The sequence below is a fragment of the Phacochoerus africanus genome, chromosome 4 (genome assembly GCF_016906955.1).
Source record: "Phacochoerus africanus isolate WHEZ1 chromosome 4, ROS_Pafr_v1, whole genome shotgun sequence".
In the NCBI taxonomy this organism is placed as follows: domain Eukaryota; kingdom Metazoa; phylum Chordata; class Mammalia; order Artiodactyla; family Suidae; genus Phacochoerus; species Phacochoerus africanus.
Window position 1 is genome coordinate 28014851 of NC_062547.1, and position 23990 is coordinate 28038840.

The 23990-nt window shown below is 44.9% G+C and overlaps 1 protein-coding gene across 1 annotated transcript in view; it reads right to left on the reverse strand.

Moving 5' to 3' along the window:
• The window catches only part of CAT (catalase), a 39821-nt gene extending 16176 nt beyond the window's left edge, over positions 1-23645 (reverse strand). The window contains exons 1-7 of the mRNA XM_047776023.1: positions 23474-23645; positions 9195-9366; positions 7946-8056; positions 6535-6665; positions 5842-5946; positions 4573-4698; positions 137-328 (exon numbers count right to left, since the gene is read on the reverse strand). Of these exons, the coding sequence (XP_047631979.1) occupies positions 137-328; positions 4573-4698; positions 5842-5946; positions 6535-6665; positions 7946-8056; positions 9195-9366; positions 23474-23539 (903 nt within the window). The 5' untranslated portion in view covers positions 23540-23645. The remainder of the gene's footprint in view (positions 1-136; positions 329-4572; positions 4699-5841; positions 5947-6534; positions 6666-7945; positions 8057-9194; positions 9367-23473) is intronic.
• Between the last annotated feature and the right edge of the window lie 345 nt (positions 23646-23990).

Sequence of the window (23990 nt, forward strand, 5' to 3'; positions counted from 1 at the left end):
GCCAGGAAACTCTCAAGTAACTCCATGTGTTCTCTCTGTGACTTCCCTATCATTATGAAGCTTTGACTGCAAATGTTTTAAAATCAGATGCAAAGACATTTGAAAGAGAAAACAATTTAGCTGTTAACTGACTCACCTTGGTAAGATCAAAAGGATTAAATGGAAAAATTTCCGCCTCCTGAAATGTCATGACCTGGATGTAAAAAGTCCAGGAGGGATAGTTGCCGGTGGCAATGGCATTAAAAAGGTCCCGGATGCCATAGTCAGGATCTTCCTGGGAAAGTCTTGCTGCATCTTCAACGGAAAGGTTTTTGATGCCCTGGTCAGTCTACAGAACGAAAGAAACAAGTTCAAACTGAAACTTATTGGCAAAGTTATAGAACTTTCATCAGTAATCCATTGAAGGATTATGAACAATATTACCCAAGAATGGATTTTCCCTGTAGCAAGAGACAAATCTGATACAAGTATGAATGTACCAATAAGAAATTCTACTTGATTATCCTGATTCCTTTCAATGTCCAGCAAGTCTGCCTTACACATTTTACGCTTAAAATTAGTCCTCTTTCCCTTTATGTATTCTATAATATTTAGATTTTTTAACTGTTGACATAGTTTATTTTCAATTTTTCACTCACACAGAAAATGTTGCATTTCTGCCTTCAGACAAGGTAAAACAATTTTTGCTACAAAATACACGTAACCTAAAATTTACAACTTTAACTGCTTTAAATAAAGTATCCAATTCGGAGTTCCCGTTGTGGCTCAGCAGTAAGGAACCTGACTAGTATCCATGAGGATGCTGGTTTGATTTCTGGCCCCGCTCAGTGGGTTAAAGATCCGGCATTGCTGTGAGCTGCGGTGTAGGTCATAGACGCAGATCAGATCCCATGTGGCTGTGGCTGTGGTGTAGGCTGGCAGCTGTAGCTCCAATTCAACCCCTAGCCTGGGAACTTCCATATGCTGCTGGTGCGGCCCTAAAAAATAAATAAAAATTTATTTGAGTACATATCTCAGAATGGAGCTGCTGGGTCATATGGTAACTCTTTGTTTAATTTCTTGAGGAATTTCAAAAGTGTTTTCCAGAGTGGCTATTTAAATTTTTTATATTCATGCTACTTTTCAGATAGGGAAAAAAAATCAAAATATATTTCTTAAATATGCAAATTATTAATAAAATTAACACTTCCCGTTTTCTTTTGCATGAGTAATTTTTTTAATTCCCTGTTTTAAAATAGCTCAAATCAATTACCAAGGCTGCTCAGCTAGTATCTTTCCACGCTAATCTCCTCCTTTCTTTCTTTTTTTAAAAATAAACCATAGGACTTCCCTAGTGGCCTGGCGGTTAAGGATTTGGCATTGTCACGGCTGTGGTGAGGGTTCAATCCCAGGCCTGGGAACTTCTGCATGCTGTGGGCGTGGCCAATTAAAAAACAAAAAAGAAATCATACAATCAGTTTCTAGAACTGAAAAGAACTTCAGCACACCTGCTCTGAACCAGTTCTCCAACTGTGAGCAACCAAAATTAGAATTCTGACTTTCTAAACAAGGCTTTAAGACCCAAAGAAGTCACTTCCACAAGTGCTCCTAACATCATTCCACCCTGCTCTTCAAGTTCCCTTGTTTCTTATTCTGAAAGGTCCCTCTCAGGTCTGGCACAATGTAAAGATTTCCTTATTAGCAAGTCACCTCTGGAAGCCTGGTCTATTTCTTCCACAGAAATCCCAACTTTCTACAGCCGCTGGCAAAATTGAAACCCTTCTTACTACTATATCTTCAGGATTGAAAAATCAAAGTCAGCTCACCCAGCTAATACATTAAATTGTGCCATAAAATGGCAGTACCTTTCTGATTTCAATTGAATCTCCTGAATTTAGAAAAGAATAATCTTAGGTCAGCATAATCCAGATTGATGAATCTATACAGATCTCAGCTCTCTCAGGGGCCTCTGCTGAACAGACCCATAAGCAACCCCATGTTCCCAGGACCATCAACAGCTAGGACAATTATCCCAATTCTACGGCAATGAAACTAGAACTCAGAGAACTTTTAAGAATGTGCCGAGTCACAGTTACCTCGAAGAGGGAAGATCTGAATTCAGATTGCTCTAACTGCAAAGCCACCGACCATGCTAGCTGTTCCAAGAACAATCATTTAGTCCTGCTCTAAATGACATTATGCTGCCCCTTTTGGGAATTATATGCAATGAATGGGTCAACCGCCTACTACAACCATACCTTTCCAAAGATTACAGATGCACATCATAAGAAAAGTGGGGTGAGGAGTTCCTGTCGTGGCGCAGCGGAAATGAATCCGACTAGGAACCATGAGGTTTCGGGTTCGGTCCCTGCCCTTGCTCAGTGGGTTAACGATCTGGCATTGCCGTGAGCTGTGGTGTGGGTTGCAGACACTGCTCGGATCCCGCGTTGCAGTGGCTCTGGTGTAGGCCGGCGGCTACAGCTCCAATTCGACCCCTAGCCTGGGAACCTCCATATGCCACGGGAGCGGCCCAAAGAAATAGCAAAAAGACAAAAAAAAAAAAAAAAGAAAAGTGGGGTGACAGTTTTCCTGTCTGATATACCTGCAGAAGTTGTTCAGATGAAGATTAAGACAGGACAGAAGAGGGGAGTTCCCGTCGTGGCGCAGTGGTTAACGAATCCGACTAGGAACCATGAGGTTGCGGGTTCGGTCCCTGCCCTTGCTCAGTGGGTTAACGATCCGGTGTTGCCGTGAGCTGTGGTGTAGGTTGCAGACGCGGCTTGGATCCCACGTTGTGTGGCTCTGGCGTAGGCCGGTGGCTACAGCTCCGATTCAACCCCTAGCCTGGGAACCTCCATGTGCCACGGGAGCGGCCCAAGAAATAGCAACAACAACAACAAAAAAAAAAAGACAAAAAGACCAAAAAAAAAAAAGAAAAAAAAGACAGGACAGAAGAAAACAGGACTTGGGATTTGTCATTAAGAGGGTGACTATGTTTGTCATGAGCCCGCTTCTGTTTCTGCTGATTTTAACGCTAGTATTTGGAAATAAGTTCTTAGGCAACCAGAGGTTTTTTCATAACCTTCTTGAGTTCTCTGGCAATATTACTTATTCTAACCAATGCCAAGATCATATTAAGAGAGAACCCTTTAAAACACCTCAATCAATTAAAAGGTTCTTGGAGTTCCCATTGTGGCTCAGCAGAAACAAATCCAACTAGTAACCATGAGGTTACGGGTTCGATCCCTGGCCTCGCTCAGTGGGTTAAGGATCCAGTGTTGCTATGAGCTGTGGTGTAGGTCAGAGATGCAGCTCAGATCTGGCATTGCTGTGGCTGTGGCGTTGGCCAATTAGACCCCTAGCCTACGAACCTCCATATATCAGAGGTGCGGCCCTAAAAAAAAAAAAAAAAAAAATACCAGGTTCTCAAAAGCTTCCCCAAAGGTAACTGATCTGATCTGATTGATCTGATTATAAGAAACCAAATGAAAAAAAAAAAAAGAGAGAACTTTTGTCTTCTGACATTTGTAACAGCTTTTTTTATTTGCCTTGTTCATAACACATCCTCAATAAATGCTCGCGAGATGGATGGATGGATGAATTTAAAAGTTAGAAGAAACGCTTTTGGAAAGAGCATCAGATGTGGAAAATGAGAGAGAGATTGGTATTACAGACAGGAAAGCCCTACTTCTTTGTCCCCTGCAGACCCCAGAAGTATCCGTGCTCAGAACAATGACTCAGGGCCAGGAAAGACCAAGAGACATCACACTTTACTCTTTGCTAACACTCCACACTAAACTCCAACAAAGAACTCTAGATTAGGAGTTCCCATCACGGCTCAGCGGAAATGAATCTTACTAGTATCCATGAGGACACAAGTCCGATTCCTAGCCTCGCTCAGTGGTCGGGGGATTTGGTGTTGCATTGCCGTGAGCTGTGGTGTAGGTCACTGACGCTGCTTAGATTCCGCATTGCTGTGGCTGTGGGGTAGGCCATCGGCTACAGCTCTGATTCAACTCCTACCTAACCTGGGGACCTCCATGTGCCTCGAGTGCAGACCTGAAAAAAGGAAAAAAAAAAAAAAAGAACTCTAGGCTAAACCATCTTGGAATTTCCTTTTGCCTAGCTGGGAAGCCTGGATTATTTCTTTACACTTAAGTCCAGACCAAAACCTTAGATCTTCCTTCTTCAGGGAGAAAAAAATATCCACGTGCACCTGCCAGCACCGGAAACATTAAACCAGAGAGCCAGCACAAAATGAGCATTTTCCTAAATTTTACAGCAGAGCTCCCAGGGTCCGAAAGAAGAACGCTTGATGACTAAACTAGGACAGCTATGTGGTCTTACCCTCCAGTCACACAAAGAGACCAGAGCCACCACACAGGGTTCTTCTAACTGGGCAGCATGAGTCTATTCCCTCAGGCAGTGGCCACCCAAATAGCGAAGGTCCTAATCAACTAGATGGAAACTTGTCATCGCAGAGTGTGCAGGTACGGGGAAAGTGGGGGAGGCCTTGACCTTTGCCCAGTCCTCAGAAGTAAGGAGACACGAGTAGCGGGAGCCTTCTGCCCACTGCCCAAAGGCAACGTGTACCTTATAATGGAATTTGCAATAAACCGCCTCTCCCTTCTCATTAACCAGCTTGAAAGTGTGCGATCCATATCCGTTCATGTGCCTGTGTCCATCTGGAATCCCTCGATCGCTGAACAGGAAGGAAACCTAAGGAACAGAAAAATAAAGCCTGAAATGTTTCAGTTTTATTTATTTATTTATTTATTTTGTCTTTTGTCTTTTTAAGGCCGCAACCACAGCACATGGAGATTCCCAGGCTAGGGGTCTAATCGGAGCTACAGCTGCCAGCCTACATCACAGCCACAGCAATGCCGGATCCTTAACCCACTGAGCGAGGCCAGGGATCGAACCCACAACCTCATGGTTCCTAGTTGGAGTCATTTCCGCTGCGCCATGACGGGAACTCCCAAATTTTTCAGTTTTAATTGAAACATCTTGTATTTTTAAGACAGCCTTAAGTTTCCAGAAAACTCCCTTAATGGCATGGAATATGCTAGCCAAGTACCCACAGGTAGGGTTACCACTGATGAAAAAAATAACAAACTAAAGAATTTTAAAGCAGAATGATATAGAGATCATTAACCTCATGGCTCAAAATTCTGGAAAAAAAAGCTAAAATGATTGTTATTTAACTTGTTATTAAACTTGTTGTTATTTAACTTGTTACTAAATTTTAATTTAATAAAATTTGTTTGGGGGTGGGGGTTCCCACTGTGGCTCAGCTGAAATGAAACCGACCAGTATCCATGAGGATAAGGGTTTGATCCCTGGCCCCACTCAGTAGGTCAAGGATCCAGCATTGCCATGAGCTGCAGTGCAGGTAGCAGACAAGGCTCCAAGCTGGCATTGCTGTGGCTGTGGTGTAGGCTGGCAGCTGCAGCTCCTATTTGATCCCTAGGCTGGGAACTTCCTTATGCCACAGGTACGGCCCTAAAATTAAAAAAAAGAAAGAAAAAGAAAATTTGTTTGGTACTACTTCCCCCTCATTTCCCTAATGCACCTAATGCAGAAACTTTAACTACCTACTAGAGACTTGAATCTTGAATATTGCTAAGTATCAATTGATAATGGTTCTAGCATCACATAAGGTCTATGGATGAGGGGAAATTAATAAAATCAGTCATTTTAAAACTCTTCGAGGATCAAGAAATCAGAGGAAGCCTCTCAAAAAGAAAGTCAAAGACCAATTCTAATAACATAGCCAAAACTGGAGAACAATGTGTGAGGCATAATTAACAGTTCCATGCCAGGTGATATGCTATAATATATTGAAAAAAGCAGTGTTCCCACCTGATGCAGAGACTCAGGACGTAGGCTCCAGAAGTCCCAGACCATGTCCGGATCCTTCAGGTGTGTCTGAGGGTTTCTCTTCTGGCTGTGGATAAAGGATGGAAACTAAATGGAAAAAGAGAGAAAAAAAATCAAAAAATTTTTACAGGAATTTTGGTATCTTGTACTATATACTGCCTTATTCTAGGTTTACAGATTATAACTCTAAACAATATAATCTTAGACTTTTAAACCACCAAACCCTAAAATGAAATTTACCCTCTACGTGTTTCTAGAGTAACATGTTTCTCTTTGTATTCACATTCCAAACTCAGCAAGGAAAACTAGACTATTCCCATAAAGTCAATGAATCCTGAAACTAAGACCAATGACAACTCTTGTTATTTAAGTTTATAAACATGTATTAAATATAGGGGAGTGGGGAAAGTGTTTAAAAAGGCAATCCAGCCGACCCAAATTCTCTTCTTGCTGCTTTTCCCAGAAATGCCAATCTATACAGAGTATTTGAAATCAGGGGGTTTCTCTGGCCACACCTGCGACATGCAGAAGTTCCTGAGCCATGGATCGAACATGTGCCCCGGCTGTAACTGCAGGGACAGTGCCAGATCCTTAACCCGCTGAGCCACCAGGAAACTTCTGAAATCAATTTAAATCAGCAAATATCTGCAGAGTGCAAAATACTTTGTCACCTACCAATAGGGCATCTCTGATGAAGAAAATAGGGGTATTATTTCCAACGAGATCCCAATTACCATCCTCTGTGTAAAATTTCACTGCAAACCCACGAGGGTCACGAACTGTGTCAGCTGAGCCCGATTCTCCAGCTAGAAAATTCAAACAGGAAAAATGAAACCTATGCCAGAGTACTTTGCACCCAAGAAGCCTACAATTATAAAGAAACATTGGGATCTATCCTTTCCAATGCATTTTCTAGAAGTAAATTAGGTTATTTAAGTGCCTGGGTTATTATTTCTACTACCCACAGCTAACTCAGACTGAAAATAAACAAAAGAACTAATTGAGGTAATAAGAGAGTCTATATAATAACAGCTGAAACTGTTATTTAACCATTTAACATAATAAGATAGATTTGTTCAACAGGTAATTAAAATTTAAATTAAAATAAGAGAATAATTATGAAGATTAAGGTCATGAACAAAGAGAATAAGTGAGCTGTCAAAATTATGAGGTTGGAGTTCCCATCATGGCGCAGCAGAAACGAATTCGACTAGGAACCATGAGGTTGCAGGTTCGATCCCTGGCCTCGCTCAGTGGGTTAAGGATCCAGCATTGCCGTGAGCTGTGGTATAGGTCACAGACATGGCTCGGATCTGGCATTGCTGTGGCTGTGGCATCGGCCAGCAGCTGCAGCTGCGATTAGACCCCTAGCCTGGGAACCTCCATATGACCTGGGTGAAGCCCTAAAAAGACAAGAGAGGGAAAAAAAAAAAAATGAGGTTAATATTAAGAAAATGAATCAGAACCTAAGTTCTTAGTCTTAATTTCCTTTATTTTTGCATTCCACAGTATTTTTATTTTTTAATTTTTTCCACAGTATTTTTTAAATGCACAAACACAGACTCATGCAGAAACAGAATTAATCAGGGATTGTGGTGTGTTATGATATAACAGATAGAATCTAACTTTTACTAGCTCTGTAACGTAAGAAAAATCACTCACTCTGAAACAGAAATAACCCCACCTTGCAATGCAGATCTACAGATTAAAAGTAAGAACAGTAAAGCACCAACCGTGGATGGCACAGAGTTAATTCTCAGTAAACAGTGGCTGTTATTGTGGCTGTTGAGTAAGAACCCCACTCCATGCTACTGTTGGAAGCAATCACTTGTAGGAAAAATTCTTTCCAAATGTCACAGAATTGCAGAGACGGCCTCTGCCTAAGTGTGATTTCCTAAGACCTCAAAAAACAGAATTATAAGCAACTTCCTACATGTCTTGAAATACTTTTTTCTACTATAAATCCTTGCTATAGTTTGGAGAGGTGCTTGCTTCCTACTGCCTAACATTTTTCTTGAAATTGAGTTATAATGCTCCAGATACGATCTAGCTTTAGTAACAGCAGTGATGTAAGAGACTGACTTACCAACGGTGGAGAAACGAACTGCAATGGGTGTCCTCTTTCCAACGTGCTCAAACACCTTCGCCTTCGAGAATCTGGTAATGTCGTGTGTGACCTCAAAGTAGCCAAAAGCCCCTGGTGAGAAAGCCACAGAAATCCTCACCACAAGACTGTCCCTCAGGGGAGTTCCTGTCGTGGCTCAGCAGTTAGCAAACCCGACTAGGACCTATGAGGATGGATGCAGCTTTGATCTCTGGCCTTGCTCAGCGGGTTAGGGATCCGGTGTTGCCATGAGTTGTGGTGTAGACTGCAGCTGTGGCTCGGATCTGGTATTGCTGTGGCTGTGGTGTAGGCCAGCAGCTGTAGCTCTTATTGGACCCCTTGCCTGGGAACTTCCATATGCCAAGGGTATGGCCCTAAAAAGCAAAAAAGCAAAAAAAAAAAAAAAAAAAAGACTGTCACTTGTCACTCAGGCCATCAGGCCCTCAATAGTCATCTGGGATCTGGGTGACAAGAAAACAGGTGATTTAGCACTGGCCTCCTGGGAGCTTCAGATATGCTGGGAGAAGGGGAGATATCCAAACACCAAGATACGAGAGCTAAAAGCAAGGCTCTAGGAGAATGCAATGCTTAGCTGAGTGCTAGACAGCTGGGGCCAAGAGGAGGAGGAGAGGAGAGGGGCCGGAAGGAGCTAGTCAAGGTCACCCCAAGGACACAGGGCCTGAGAGGCCCTTAAGTACAGGTAGGACCTAGGAGAGAAAGAATGGGGGAGGGGGGCCGAATACAGGGAAAGATTCGGATGCCTCAGTGTTAAGTAACAAACTGAACTGCATATCAAAGTAATAAAAACAAGATAACATTTTTACAAGTTTTGGACAGAAAGGAAAAATCACCACAAACCCACCATGCTAACACCACCATCCTCGATTTTGCCCAGTTCATTACAGTATGTATCCAGTTAAGTACACCATCTAAATTTAATGACAATTACAGTATGCCTGCGTATTTACGTATTTTTCCTTCTTCACTAAACTGCCTCACAGAATAAAAGGAAGATTATTTTATTTTCAGTAAGATATTTTGTATATAATGGGCAATCCAGAGAAATAACCACCCCTTATGTACTGACTCCTCTATTGATGGGTATTTTTTCCTTTCTATCAGGAACAGAGATTCGGTACATCTATTAAAGGAGCTCTGATCCTCTGAGAGTTCATTTTTAGCCCAAGTGTTAGGTAACAGTTCTTTTATGGCAAACAAACAGAGCTCTCACCTGCTCCTTTGGCATGCACAACTCTCTCAGGAATTCTCTCCCGGTCAAAGTGAGCCATTTCATCAGTGAAAACCACATCCTGAACGAGAAGGGGCCCTCGGGGCCCTGCTGTCAGAATATTGAGTTTGTCTCCTATCGGATTCCCAGAGCCAGTGGTCAGGATATCAGGTTTCTAAGTGAACAGGAGAGGAAAAGAATGCAAGAGAGTCAGGACAACCACACTCTTCATTTCCAAGGTCACAGGGTACCTCGTTTTCATTTCTTACACCTTCTGTCCAAATTCTTTTTCAATTTCCAGTGGCCAAAGTGCTGAGATACAACAAGACGTGCTATTGCCTGACACTGATAATCAGGGCTCAACAATCCTAAGAAATGCTAAGAATTCTGCCCTGTGAAGCAGATGGCAGGAAGATGGCTGAACAAGCCACCCCAACTGTCTCCACCCCTGCTCTAGGTCCAGCCACTAGGTCCACACAGGAAACCCCAGAAAGGGATCCCCTGAAAGGGATCATATGTGCTTAACACAGAATGTCCAGACTAACAGGGAGACAACGGTCTCCTATGAAGCTCCCCTGTTAGTGCTTTACTCGGACCTTACAGATGCGTCCTGGCTGCTGATGTCGAGGCAGGTCATCGTGAACAGGGCCTTCATCTCTCTCAAGCACTGTATACCAGCTATTTGCAACCTCTCTTTTCAATTCCAAAAAAAAAAAAAAAAGAAAGAAAAAGTCGATGATATCCACTATGGAAAACAGTATTGAGGTACTTCAGAAAACTGTATATAGAACTACCTTATGACCCAGCAATCCCACTCTTGGGCATATATCTGGACAAAACTTTCCTTGAAAGAGACACATGCACCTGTATGTTCATGGCAGCACTATTCACAAGAGCCAAGACATGGAAACAGCCTAAATGTCCATCACGGATGATTGGATTAGGAAGATGTGGTATTTATACACAATGGAATACTACTCAGCCATAAAAAGGAACAAAAGAATGCCATTTGCAGCAACATGGATGGAACTAGAGACTCTCAATACTAAGCAAAGTAAGTCAGAAAGAAAAAGACAAATACAATATGATGTCACATATCTGGTATCTAATTTACGGCACAAACGAACCTTTCCACAGAAAAGAAATGCATGGACTTAGAGAACAGACTTATGGCTGCCAAGGGGCGGGGAGACAGAGTAGGGAAAAAAAAAAGTCAATGCCTTTTGTTGCCACTGACAAAAAACAGTTACTACTAGAGTTCCCGTCATGGCTCAGGGGAAATGCATCTGACTAGTATCCATGAGGACTCAGGTTTCATCCCTAGCCTTGCTCAGTGGGTTAAGGATCCAGCATTGCCATAAACTGTGGTGTAGGTCACAGACAAGGCTCGGATCTGGTGTTGCTGTGGCTGTGGTGTAGGCCAACAGCTTTTGCTCTAATTCCACCCCTAGCCTGGGAACCTCCATATGCTGTGGGTGCGGCTCTAAAAAGACAAAAAAATAAAGTAAAACAAACAGTTAAGGGAAAGATAGATTATAGTATGTATTTTTGAAAGACGTCAGTGTCTCTGAAATGAGATAGACTCTTTCATGGCAAGAAAGATCAGTTTTAATCCACCCAATTCTTCCATTTCTGTTACGTCGGAAGCCTCTCAGATGTCCGTTCTCTAGGGTGGGAGCAACGTCTTTAAGCCCCACATGATCCTGGGCAGCTCCCAGCTTCATCTTGTTCCACGGCCACACTCTGCTTTTGACCACAGCCACCTGCCTCTCCTACGTCCTCCCCTGGCCACCAGGAAATCAGGGGAGATGTGTGGGTGGCAGAACTAAGCCACCTCCATCCTGGGCGAACAGCACTAAAAGGACCTCTGGTGCACGTCAGCGGTACCAAATTCCGGGACCCGGAAACAGCATCACACTCAGGGTTTCCCCAAGCCTGGAAGAGAGGATATAACTCCTCCTCTCCGGGCACATCTGGCCTGAATATGAAAATACCCTGCATGCTTGCTTCTTCTTCTCTAGAAGGAGATCTGGTGGTGGCGTGAGGGGCAGGAGGGCACTGAAACCAGAAAAATGTTGTGAGGCACCAGATAAAAGAGATTTGGAAATTTGCAAAATTAATAAATAAGACTTTCTCACACACACCAGAGTTCTGTTCACATTGAAGTGGAGAGAGGCCAACATGGCACCATGGAGAAGCCATGCCTGCTGGCATCAGAGAGCCTGGGCCCAACGCCCAGCTCTGCCAATTATCAGGTGTGTGGCTACTAGCAACGCTCTGATTGTTTCTGAGTAATTTTTCATCGGCAAAATGGACAAAAAATAACTATCTCCCAGAGTTTTAACACATGGACCAAAAGTACACAAAATGAGGCCGCACACTTGGTATATATATATATATATATATATATATATATATATATATATATATATATAACTGCTTTACTGGCCATGAGAAAGTGACCTGGTACCAGAAACAAAGCATTTTTGGTTTTATTTTTCTAGAAACCAGGACAGCTGTGCAGGCAACCATCCAGACTCTCTCGCCCTATCCCTCACCCACCCAGCAGCACGGAAGTTTAAGCGTCCAGTCTGCAGTTACCCCCCAAGCACACCACCCTCTTTTAAAGACACACGTGGGCTAAGACGTGTGACACTGTATACTTTTTAAAAAAATCTAAACTAGACGATGAATGAGAAAAAGGAAGCGTGAAATTACACAATGTCGCCTTTAGTTTAAACCTAAAAATCTTGCTTTTTCAACCTTGGCTGTCACTGCAGTCACCGGGGAGTTTTTTAAAGCTTGGACGCCTGGCCATCCCCCCAGATACTACTGGTGTAATTAGTGTAGGTGAGGCCTGGGCATCACTGGGATTTTATTGAGCTCCCCATGTGATTCCTAAGTAAGGGCAGGATGAACCACTGACCTAAAGCTTTTGGAAGATCACAATTAAAATCATAAAAAGTCTGAGTACATCCGTGTACGCTTTACGTGCTCTTTTCATCGTAAAAACAAGCCACTAATGAAAAACTAAAAGGGGGCGGGAGGGGAAATGTTCCATAAAGGAGCGGGTAGGAGAGAGAACGGCTGAGCTCAGAGAAAGGAAAGGGACCGGATCAGAAGGTCATGTACAGGCCTGAACCCCCAGGGCAGGAAGGAGCTGCCGCTGAGAAACAAAGAAGACCACATCGTAAGACCCTCCTCACCACCAGGTTGGCCTGATAAGGTCAAGAATAAAAACCACACCCAAAGGAGACAGATGCAGAGCAAGCTGGGTGGGTGAATGAACAAAGCAAGAATGGAAGAATGAGACGATATTGCCTAATGACAGTGAATCCCGTGGCAATGTTGTCACCATTGGGCCCCTTCCCACCCAGTGCAGGAACCTCCTCCATAACACCCAGCCCCTTGAGAAATGAAACCTGGGTGTGTAAGTTACAAAGGCAGCATTCAGCAGCTCTTCTAATTCCTTGGCCTAGCAGATCAACTGTCCTCACTTTTTTATTTTTTTCTTTTTTGGCCACCCCACGGCATATGGAGTTCCTGGGCCAGAGGTCAGTTCCAAGCCACAGGGTAGTTTGCAACCTACCCTGCAGATGCAGCAATGCCAGATCCTTAACCCACTGTGCTGGGTGAGGGGTCAAACCTGAGTCCCAGTGTTGCAGAGACGCCAAGGATCTGTTGTGAAAGCACAGGATCTCCAGATTGATCTCACTTTTAACACCTCTCCCCGCACAAGCTAATGGGTATGCAGTTTGCCTTTAAAGCTCTTGTGGCAAGGAGTTCTCTTGCAGCACAGCAGGTTAAGGACTTGGTGTTTTCACTGCAGCAGCTTGGATGGTTGGTGTGGCATGGGTTCAATCCCTGGCCTGGGAACTCCTCATGCCTCAGGCCAAAAAAAAAAAAAAGAAGAGAAAAAGGTGTGACAAGAAAAGCTTCAACACAGTAAGCAAGGCAGAAGGGAGGCCACTGGGCAAAGATGAGGGAGGAAATGATCCCCAGCTTCAGGGGGTGTTTAGGGCAACATGGGATAAGAGAGACTGACGTGAAGCAAAGTTAAGACTATTTACTAGAAGATGGGAAAAGGTCCAGAATACTCCGAGATGGAGAGAGAACACGATGAAGCTTTACTAAATGAAATGAGAGTGGGGTTGGGAAATGGACCATGGAGAGCAAATTTTAAAAAATAATTTCTGAAAAAAAAAAAACAGTGCCATGCAGGGAGTATTGCGATAAACTCTAGTACAGATACAATTTGTTTTTATTTTTGTTTAGGTCAAATCGTCTTCATTCTCAAGCACTTAGAATAATTTTGAACTTGAAGTAGAAAGCAGTGAGAACCAGTCTTCCAGGGCTGCAAGCAATGACAAAAATGTCCAGGAATGGCAAGATTTGGAAGATGATACCTGCTAAGGTGAGTGCCGTCAGACAAAGCCACTTCCTGCCCAAGCTGGGAAGGGCACAGGTGATTGGGGGTGGGGAGAAGAAAGGAGGGAAGAAGAGGAAAAAAATGAAAAGTCCACCCATGGCAGAGGCAGCAACCACTTGGCAGTGGTGATAAGAAAGCGGGGATGGCGGACTTCAGCCCGAGGCTGGGAGAGAAAGAGCTGGAGCGAGAAATAAGGTAAAGCTTGTTTCTGCAGGTCAAGGACACAAAAAGCAGCCATAGGGCACCTGGTCACATCAGAAGTTCAGCAATCTCAAGGAGGACCCCCTCCCCACCCCCACAGGCTGGATGCTGGCGGGGGATGGATTTAGAACAAGCGTCCCTCAGGTGACTCATTTCAACACTCATATTCACCAGGCTTGGTCCCTGTCCTCCTTGGCCCCACAGAGCCTGGCAAGGAGCATCCCAGCATCCTGCTCACCCAATGGGAAAGGTCTGCAGTCTTGGAGGAGGGGGAACAGAGGGTTCCTGGGGACCTTGTGCCAGTAAACCCACAATACACCCACGCCCTCTAGCCTGCGCCAAGCATGACACAAGAAACTACATCCCATGACGCAAGCTCTGGGCTGTCTCTAGGGATATGATGGAGTGTGGCTACGCTGTTCCACAGCTAATTAGAAAGGACAAAGAAAAGATCAGAGCAGTTGGCAGAACTACATGTAGTTTTTAATTTCCCTTCACAATCACCATTTCCCAAGCACCTGCCACATGCAAGGCCTTATCCTGATGACCTTCTCTCCAGCCTCCCAACCACCCAGTGTGGTAATTGCTATTACTCCCACTTTATGGGTGATGCCACATGCTCAAAGAATTTGTCACTTTATGCAGGTTTCAGTGGGGCCACACATGTTTACCTGCCACATATAACAAGTGTGGAAGGGCAAGGAAATTTGCTGATTATAGGGTTTTAGGGTTTGGGTTTTTTTTTTTTTTTTTAACTCAGTGCAAGGTCATTTTAGAATTAGAATTGTGTTCTGTTGCTGGACAATTCCAAAGGCGCTCTCTCTGGAAAAGCAGTGTTTCTGCCTGCTAATTCTTCATGACATCCACATGTGCTTCTCCCGAACCCCTCTTCCTGCACCCCCCCAACTCCACCCGGCCGGTTGGGCCAAGAGCATCGTCTTATGCCCCATAAAACACATTTTATAACTGCCTGCTTACTTCACGTTTTTTCCGCTCAGGACAGTAACTCCTGCATCCACAGCCCTGACACCTGCTACAGGGCTCGGTTACCAATGAGCACACAACAAATTCAACATGAGAATGAATTAAACTATGGACCACTACGAAATGACCAGAAGAGATGACCTCTAAAAGAGAGGAGGCGGCAACAACAGTCTCTGTGTTTCCCTATACCTCCCCTCCAAAAAATAAAAGGGGAAAAATATTTGAATTTATAACTTCAAATTCTGATCAACCACCTTCAGACAAACTTGCTGCAGAAACTGGCAAAGAAGTACTTTTTCGCCTGGCCAAAAACGAGCACCATGATTAGAAAGAGGGATTCAAAGTAAAATTCCATTTTGGCTTTGATATTTGAAATTTTTTTTTTTTTTTTTGGCTTAAACTAAGACCCGGATAAGACATTTTCCTGGGAGGAGTCAGGTTGGCTTCCTCTGGTAAAACATTTTATCAACATAGTTTTCACTGACTAGTGCCCTCTGCTCACAGAATTTCTAAGAACTTACTAACCATCTTGATCTTCCTTTTTTAAACTGAAAAAGAGTGGCCATACAAACCCTCCCTAACTTTCAATCCCAAAGGAGTCATAATGACAGCTTGATATTCTCAGAGATTGATACAGAGGATAACTAGTATTTTCCAGCAAATCACTGCCTAACATTCAGCATTTATTCAACAACGTTTCATCGAATACCTACATTGCACATCCATGTACAGAAAACAAAAGACTGTCCTGGCCCTCAAATTTCAGGGGGTGTGTGTGGGGGGGGTGATGCTTGGATACCACCAGCCTCACACCCTGATCCAAGGAAGGGGAGATACTTCCCTAACGGGACAGTTTGGGAAAGGGACCCAGGCCTACACAGCCCCACCACCTCCCCTTTGGAAGCCGGTGGCCGTGGGCAGCACCCATTCCACGGGCGATCCCCAGAGCTGCCTAAACACAGGGGTAAATCAACCCAACTCAGGGGAGCAGTCTCGGCAGGGCCTCTGGGCCCAAACTCCCCGGCCACATTCCCAGTGTCAGGGGTCCCCAAGACCACCCCATTTACTCCTAAACTCTGGATTTAGTCTAATAACGCTTTTTCTTTTTTCATCCCAAAACCCTGTAAGCCTCAGAGAGTGACCCACCTCAATACCACATCACACGAACAATTCTCAAGCACAAAATCAATGAACTGACAGCACTGGGAAACTTTTCTGACGGCCTTCAAGACTGAAAAGAATGCTTTCTGGGCTCTAAGTGGAGATTTCAGCCCCGGGTTGTGCTTCATCTCCTAAGCTGACTTCATCGTGGTTAAGCCACCAAGCGCCCTGGTATAAGTCAAGGCTCAGTCAGTCAGTCTAAGCTCAGGAGGCGAGAATGAGTTTTCATTCTTCTTTACTCATTGCCTAAGTTATCCTGTACCATCTGCCTAGGGAACTGCCATTCGGGTATCAGATAGTGGAGACCCTGAAACCCCATACAGGCAAGAAAGACAAATCAGACCACGTTCTTTATCAAGAACCAAATGGGTCCTGCTGATACTAAACAAAGTATCCCGAAAATGTTGACAACAGGCCATCTCTGCAGCACACTGACTGCTACGGACCTGCAAACATCATGGCCTTAGCTTGACAACAATGCACTGGACGGTAACACTTAACAGGCAAGCAAAGAGTTGCTTGTCCTTGGTGTCCAGCTGAACTGCGTGGGGGCAGCGGGAGCAAATGCCCGAAGAAATTCAAAAATGATTCCGAGGATCCAGGGAGGAGAACCAGTGGGTAGTTTTAATTCCAGAAAAAAATAAAAGTTGCCTTTTACAAGGAGGAGAAATGTCCAACTTCAAGGTCACATGGTTGGACCGCTGAGCACAGACTCACCGAACACACCTCCTCCCTGACCCGAATGGGAAACATCTATTTTTCAAGCAAGGCTGTTTTGTATTATTTTGAACAAGAGGAAACATGGCATGGCCATTTCTAATATCTTTTCAGCTCTTCTTGGTGAGCTGTCCATGTTTCCAGGAAGACATGGTCAAAACACACTGCTACGGGTTTTCAATAATCAGCAAGTATTTAGAATAACCCCGCTAAGAATAACACCTTGAAGATACACAGAATGGCTACTGCAAAAAATTTCTTTTATTGCAAAGAAATTTTCTCTCTCTTGAAACTGACTTTACTAAATAAAGTCTGATAGCACTGAGACTTGGCCTAGTCCTTGAATTTTTCAAGAGAGGAGGGAATAAGAGGAGAAAAAGGCTCAGAAAACGAAGGATAATTGATCCACAAATGTAAGATTCCTTTACTCTCTGTAGTAGAAATGATATTAGTCGAAGTACTCAGAAAGAAAATAAAGAAAAAGTGAGGGGAGTTCCAGTTGTGACAAAGCGGAAACGAATCCAACTAGTGTCCATGAGGATGCTGGATCGATCCCTGCCCTCGCTCAGTGGACTGGGGATCCAGCATTGCCATGAGCTGTGGTGCAGGCCAGCAGCTATAGTTCTGATTCAGCCCCTAGCCTGGAAACTTCCATATGTTGCAGGTACGGCCCTTTAAAGCAATAAAACACCCCCCCCCAAAAAAAGAGAAAATTAACAAAAATAAATATTTGCTTACTTGATATTTTGCAATCAACCTCTCTTTCTTACCTGGGGGTGGGGTGGGGCGGAGTGGTGTAGATATTAGCTAATAAGAGGTGAAAGCTTAGAAATTTTGATTCTATGAGAAGTGTCAATTTATTTACTTATTTTGCTTTCTAGGGCCTCACCCTCAGCATATGGAGGTTCCCAGGCTAGGGGTCTAATCAGAGCTACAGCTGCTGGCCTACGCCAGCGCCACAGCAATGCCAGATCCAAGGTGCATCTGAAACCTGTACCACGGCTCAGAGCAATGCCGGATCCTTAACCCACTGAGCGAGGCCAGGGATCGAACCCGAAACCTCATGGTTCCTAATGGATTCGTTTCCGCTGCACCACAATGGGAACTCCCAATTCAACCTCTCTTAATGTCGGTCTCTTTCTGCCATGCTACATCCCAGCAATTCCACTGCCAGGTCATTCCCACAAGAGACGAAAGCACATGGGCACAAGGAGTTACTGAGCCACCCCTTCCCCAGCCCCAATACTGGCAGTGTTACAGCAATGCAGTTATTACCAAGTCACTCTAAAAAGTACATAGACCCTCAAAGGCTTTGTCTTATGACTCATTGACAAGAGTGCACCGGCTAAGACCCAACCTCTCTCCCAAATAATAAGGAAACTCTTAGAAAGGGTAAGGCTTGTCATGCTTAAATTCTCCGGTTTTTTAAGGGACCAGAGGCTACTAATTACCCTAAAAATCCCAAAGGAAGAGCTGATGGCATTGAAAGCAATAAACAAAGATTCCATTCACTTCTATTCAAAGTGACTGGAAATACCTGGAGAACCGCTTCCACCTCCCTGCCCTCAAGGTATTTTGAGGCAAAGAGAAATAAAGATTTTTAAGTAGATCCAAGTCATACCTAGGAACATATTTGATTCATCCCTTGCTTATTAAAGTTTACAAAGCTCCCAATTCACTTGTCAGCAACAAAATACGACCACAAGGAGAGACGCCCAATAAACTGATTTCACACTGGCTGACACTGGTTCCAGAGAAGAAGGTACCCAGCTTGACACTGGCATCTGGTTCTCCAGGGAGGAGACAACAGGGTGCCCATTGACAGTAGTTCCAGGACCTCAAGCTCTCAAAGCCCAGAAAAAAAATAGAAACACATGGGGTGGGGGCGGGTGGAAGGGAGGATACTAGTGCAGAGCTGTCCACTTACAGAAAAGCATTTGCCAAGCAAAGGGAGATTTTTTTTTTAAATATCATCCTTTACCATCATAATTGTCTAACAGAAAGAATATTTTAATGTCAGAAAGTTAAAAGGTTGAGAGAGATCATGTCTGTTTGCCCATCACCACATCACAAGAAAATGGCTAGAGAGACCTTTGCCACATGGAATGAATGGCTGGATAATACAACAGGGGCTGGGAGTTCCCTTCCTGGATCAGCGGTTAACGAACCAGATTAGGATCCGTGAGGATGGGGGTTCAATCCCTGGCCTCACTCAGTGGGTTGGGAATCTAGCATTGCCAGGAGCTGTGGTGTAGGTCACAGACTCGGCTCGGATCCTGTGTTGCTGTGGCTGTGGCTGTGGTGTAGGCTGGAGGCTACAGGTCCTATCTGACCCCTAGCCTGGGAACCTCCATATGCTGTGGGTGCGGCCCTAAAATAACAATAACAATAATAATAATAATAACAGGGCTGGCTACCTGGACACAGAGATAGACTGTTTCTCAGCCACCCTCACAGGAGGTGTAGCCATGCGACAGGGTTCTAGACAATGGAATGTGAGAAGTGACCTATACCACTTCCAGCCTGGCTCCTAAATCTCCCATATACTCTCCTCCATGCTCTTAACCTTCTATGACTAGTTATCAAGGGCAACATTTAAAAAACACATGTTGGGAGCTGCCATCGTAGCTCAGCAGTAACAAACCCGACTAGTATCCATGAGGACATGGGTTCGATCCCTGGCCTTGCTCAGTGGGTTAAGGATCCGGTGCTGCCGTGAGCTGTGGTGTAGGTCGCAGATGCAGCTCGGATCCGGCATTGCTGTGGATGTGGTGTAGGCTGGCAGTTACAGCTCCAATTCGACCCCTAGCCTGGGAACTTTCATATGCCTCGGGTGCGGCCCTAAAAAGACAAACAACAACAACAAAAAATACATGTTTGCAAAGGGGAAGCCTCCTTCAGCCTACATCCCTCAATAAGTGTTGGCCGAAGCGTATTCACTACTCCCTCTGTCAACCTCAATCCACTCTGGCTAATCATATAAGAGAGAAATACATTTCTAGTATATTTATACCATTATACGCTTTGAGATCTATTATTACATCACTTAACCCACATGACTGTACTTAAAATATGGGCTGTGAATCAAGAATAACAAGACAAATAATCTAATGTTTTAAAGGATAAAAGATTTGTAACAGATACATCAAAGAGGCATATACCAAAGGTCAAATATGAGCACATGAAATGATGCTCAATATCAGTGGTCATCAGAGCAATGCAAATACCACTTTCTACCTGCCAGAAGAGCTAAGATGAAAAGTATGACAATACCAAAAGATGGCAAGATGTGGAGCAACTGGAACTCTCAGACACTGTCGATGGACATGTAAAGTGGTACAACTGCATTGGGAAAAGGCCTAGCGGTTTCTCATAAAACATTCACTCACCTTATGACACAAAAATCCGACTCACAGGTATTTTCCAAGAGAAATAAAAGCATAGGTGCACAAAATGACTTGTATGTGACTCTTTTCAGAACCTTTATTCGTAACAGCCAAACGCTGGAAACAGCGTGGATAAACACGTGGCGGTCAATTCACACAGTGGAATATTACTCCACATTAGAAAAGTACCATGGATTACATGCAACAACATGAACAAATCCTGAACCATTTTTTTAAATCTTAAAACGTATTTGCCAAATGAAAGAAGCATTACACACAGAAAGTACATAAATCAATGGTTAAAAAAGAAGAGCAACAGTGGTTGCCTCAGGCTAGACTGCAGGGGTTTGCAGAAAATGACTGGAGAATGGGATGAGGGAATATTCCAGGGTGATGAGCATCTTCTATATCTTGATAAAGGAACAGATGTATACATTTATCAAAAAGCATGGAATGGTACACTTACTCTTCGTATATTTCCCTGTATATAAATTCTGCCTTAAAAACATAAACACTGAGTTCTGTTAATTTCAATGCTTAGTGTTTAGGGGTCAAGTTTACTGATATCTACAACTTATTCTGAAATGTACCTCTAAAAAATGGGTTAAAGGATGCATGAAGGGATGGACAGATGGAATAACATGTAGTAAAAGATATACAGCAGGAGTTTGCTGGTGGCTCAGCAGGTTAAGGAGCCAGTGTTGTCACAGCTGAGGTACAGGTTCAGTCCCTGGAACTTCCACATGCCATGGGCCTGGCCAAAAAAAAAAAAAAAAAAATTTGGTGGAGGAGTTCCCCCTGTGGCTCAGTGAGTTAAGAACCTGACTGCAGAAGTTCAGGTCCAATCCCTGACCTGGGGCACAGGGTTAATGGTTCTGGTGTTGCTACAGCAGCAGTGTAGGTACAGCTGTGACTCAGAATTAATCCTTGGCAAGGGAACTTCCATATGCCACCAATGCGGCCATTAAAAAATAATAGTAATAATAATGTGGTGGATACATGGGCATACAATACACGATTCTTCCCACTTTTCTGAATGTTTGAAAATTTTCACCACAAAGCACTGGAAAATTACAAAGGCTATGTGACATATGCAAAACTCCTGTTTTTAGGGCCACACCTGCGGCATATGGAAGTTCCCAGGCTTGGTAGGGGTCAAATCGGAGCTACAGTTGCCGGCCTACACCACAGCCACAGCAATGCAGGATCTGAGCCATGTCTACAACCTACACCACAGGTCAGGGGAATGCTGGATCCCCGACTCACTAATTGAGGCCAGGGATCGAACCTGCATCCTCATGGATGCTAGTCAGATTCATTTCCACTGCACCACTACGGGAACTCCTGCAAAATTCCTTTTAAGGGGAGGGGTCGCTTCAAAGAAATAAGCAGTTTTTACTCAGAGCAGTTAAAAGTGAGGAATAAGAAGACATCAATGTGACCACCTATCGGGACAATGTAAGCATTGCACTGAGACGAGTGGGCAGAGGGGACAGCAGTCTTTCAACTGAGTCTCCAAAATACAGCTGTGCTTTGCGGGCCAGCTGTTTCTCACAAGGGCAAGCCTGTAGGGTGAGTCACCAGCAAGGTCTGAATGATTTAACAACAGTTAATGATTCTCCCCAACAGTGAAGAGGCAAGCTAGTCTCAGGGGAGCCCTTTAAAAATGACTAAATTCTGTTTTATGTAAAACTCACTACATTGTCCATATTTCCCTCAGTTCATGAAAACCCCCATGTGAACCAGGATGCAGCAACCAGTGGGTATGGAGAGAGTCCTGGTCCCAAGAGGCTGAATTCTACTCTTGACTCTGCCACTAACTCCTTGCCCTTCAGTAATAAGATTCTAAGCGTCCCTAGATGGCTTTGATGAAGAACTCAAAAACTAAATACCCAGGTGACATATAATAAAGGACAAAATGAGAAAAGAGATTTTCCAGGCCCTTAGAAGAGAATGGTAGCCTTCTCGCACACAGGGAACTCTAAGGCATCCACACACGCTCAGTATTAATAACCTAGTTCATGAAAGCTAACCTGGTGTTACAAAAGAGTACTGGAAAGATAAGAAAATCATGCCTTTAGTCCTCCCTCTCTCTGCCCTTAATCAGCTGCCATGGGAACTGGGCAAGAGTCCCTCAGACTCTTTGGGCCAATTTGACAAAAGAAGGCTCAAAACAGGAGCTCCCTTCGTGGCTCAGCGGTTAATGAGCCTGACTGGTGTCCATGGGAACTCGGGTTTGATCCCTGGCCTCAATCAGTGGGTTGAGGATCTGGCGTTGCCGTGAGCTGTGATGTGGGTCACAGATGCAGCTCAGATCTGGCATGGTTGTGGCTGTGGTGTAGGCTGGCAGCTGCAACTCCAACTGGACCTCTGGCCTTGGGAACCTCCATGTGCCATGGGTGCAGCTCTAAAAAGACATGCACACACACACACAAAAGACTCAAAACACACCTGCCCTCATCCCATCCGATCTCTGCAGACACCCTTTAGGACTCTGCACCCCTGGGTACAGGTCAGGAAGGCCTGGCTCACCACCACTGGTCTGAAATCCTACTCACCTTTAAAGCTCTTATTCAGATGTCACCTGCTCTGAGAAGCCTGCCAGCCCAGGTGGTCACTCCCTTTAAACTTTATAGATGGCCTATATTAGAGCCCGCAGCGCGTTGGAAGGTAATCATCTGTTTATCTGCCTTGTCTCCTGACTAGACTTTGAGCTTCTAACTAACATATTCCATTGGAATATGAGCCCCTCATCCCAGCACAGTGTCCAGCGCATGCTGGCACTCAAAGCATATGCGTGAATAAAAGCGTTCATCAATTCCTAAGGTTGCTTCTAGCTCTAAAATGCTAGGCTTGCTGTTTTTTAAATGCGAAAGAAGTCTTGAAGCAAAAATCTTTTAATGCAGTCGTTAAATGCTGTGTGTACGGTGCTGAGGACATGAAGGTGATAAAACACAATCCCTGACCCACGGCACCCCGAAACTATGAAAGCTGGTACTTACTGTTTGTGCAAGGGCAAAGGTGGAGCCCGTTCCCACTTCCCCCCTCGCTTCCTTTCTTGCAGCTGCAGCTCTCTGCCTCTTTCCCCATGAGCCTTCACTCCCGCCTCAAGCTGCGACCTCTGTCCCAGCTGGCAAAAGCGCAAAGTTATGAGCCAAACCACCCGCGCCCTGCGGCCGATTGCAAGTCCTGCAGGCTGGGAGCCTCCCGCCGCAGAACCCTCTCCCCCGCTGCCGGCGAATGTAACAGTCCGTTCAGCACCACCACCTCCCGCCCGTGATCGTGGCACAGCTACCCCGGAACCGCAGCGCTGGGGAGGCAGGAGCCGTTACTCCCCAGCGCCGAGCTTTCTGCGTGGCCCGCTCGGAGAGCGCAGGGCCCGCTCGGGAGAGCGCAGGGTGTACCTGCGCGGCCCGCTGCTCCTTCCAGTGCTTCATCTGGTCACTGGCTGGATCCCGGTTGTCCGCCATGGTGTCCGACTAGTCTTAGAGAACGTTGCAGGCAGCCTCCACTCGCCGGTCTCCGGCCCTGCGCCTGAAGTAGACGACTTCGGACTCAGCCACTCAGCCCCGCCTCTTCGTTCGGCCCCGTCGTCAGGGCCGCCTCCTGATTGGCCGCTCGAGCTCCAGGCGGGATGGGATTGGTAGTCAAATAGGGGTGGGGTGAAGAGCTGGGACTCCTGGAGGGGAGAGGTGGGAAAAGAGGGTGGGCCCCGCCCCTGCGACCCCAGAACGGCAGGGTTAAAGGACTAGGCCTGCCCTCCAGTACCCGAACTTGACTCTCCCCTCAGCTTATCAGCATCCTTCAAGGTGCCCTGGGACGCGGCGGTTGGTGGCGTGCCAGTTTTGTTTGAGGGAACGTTTAGGCCCTGCTGGGTGGGGCTTTGAAGTCTGTAAATACGCTCTCAGCTCAAAAAAAAAC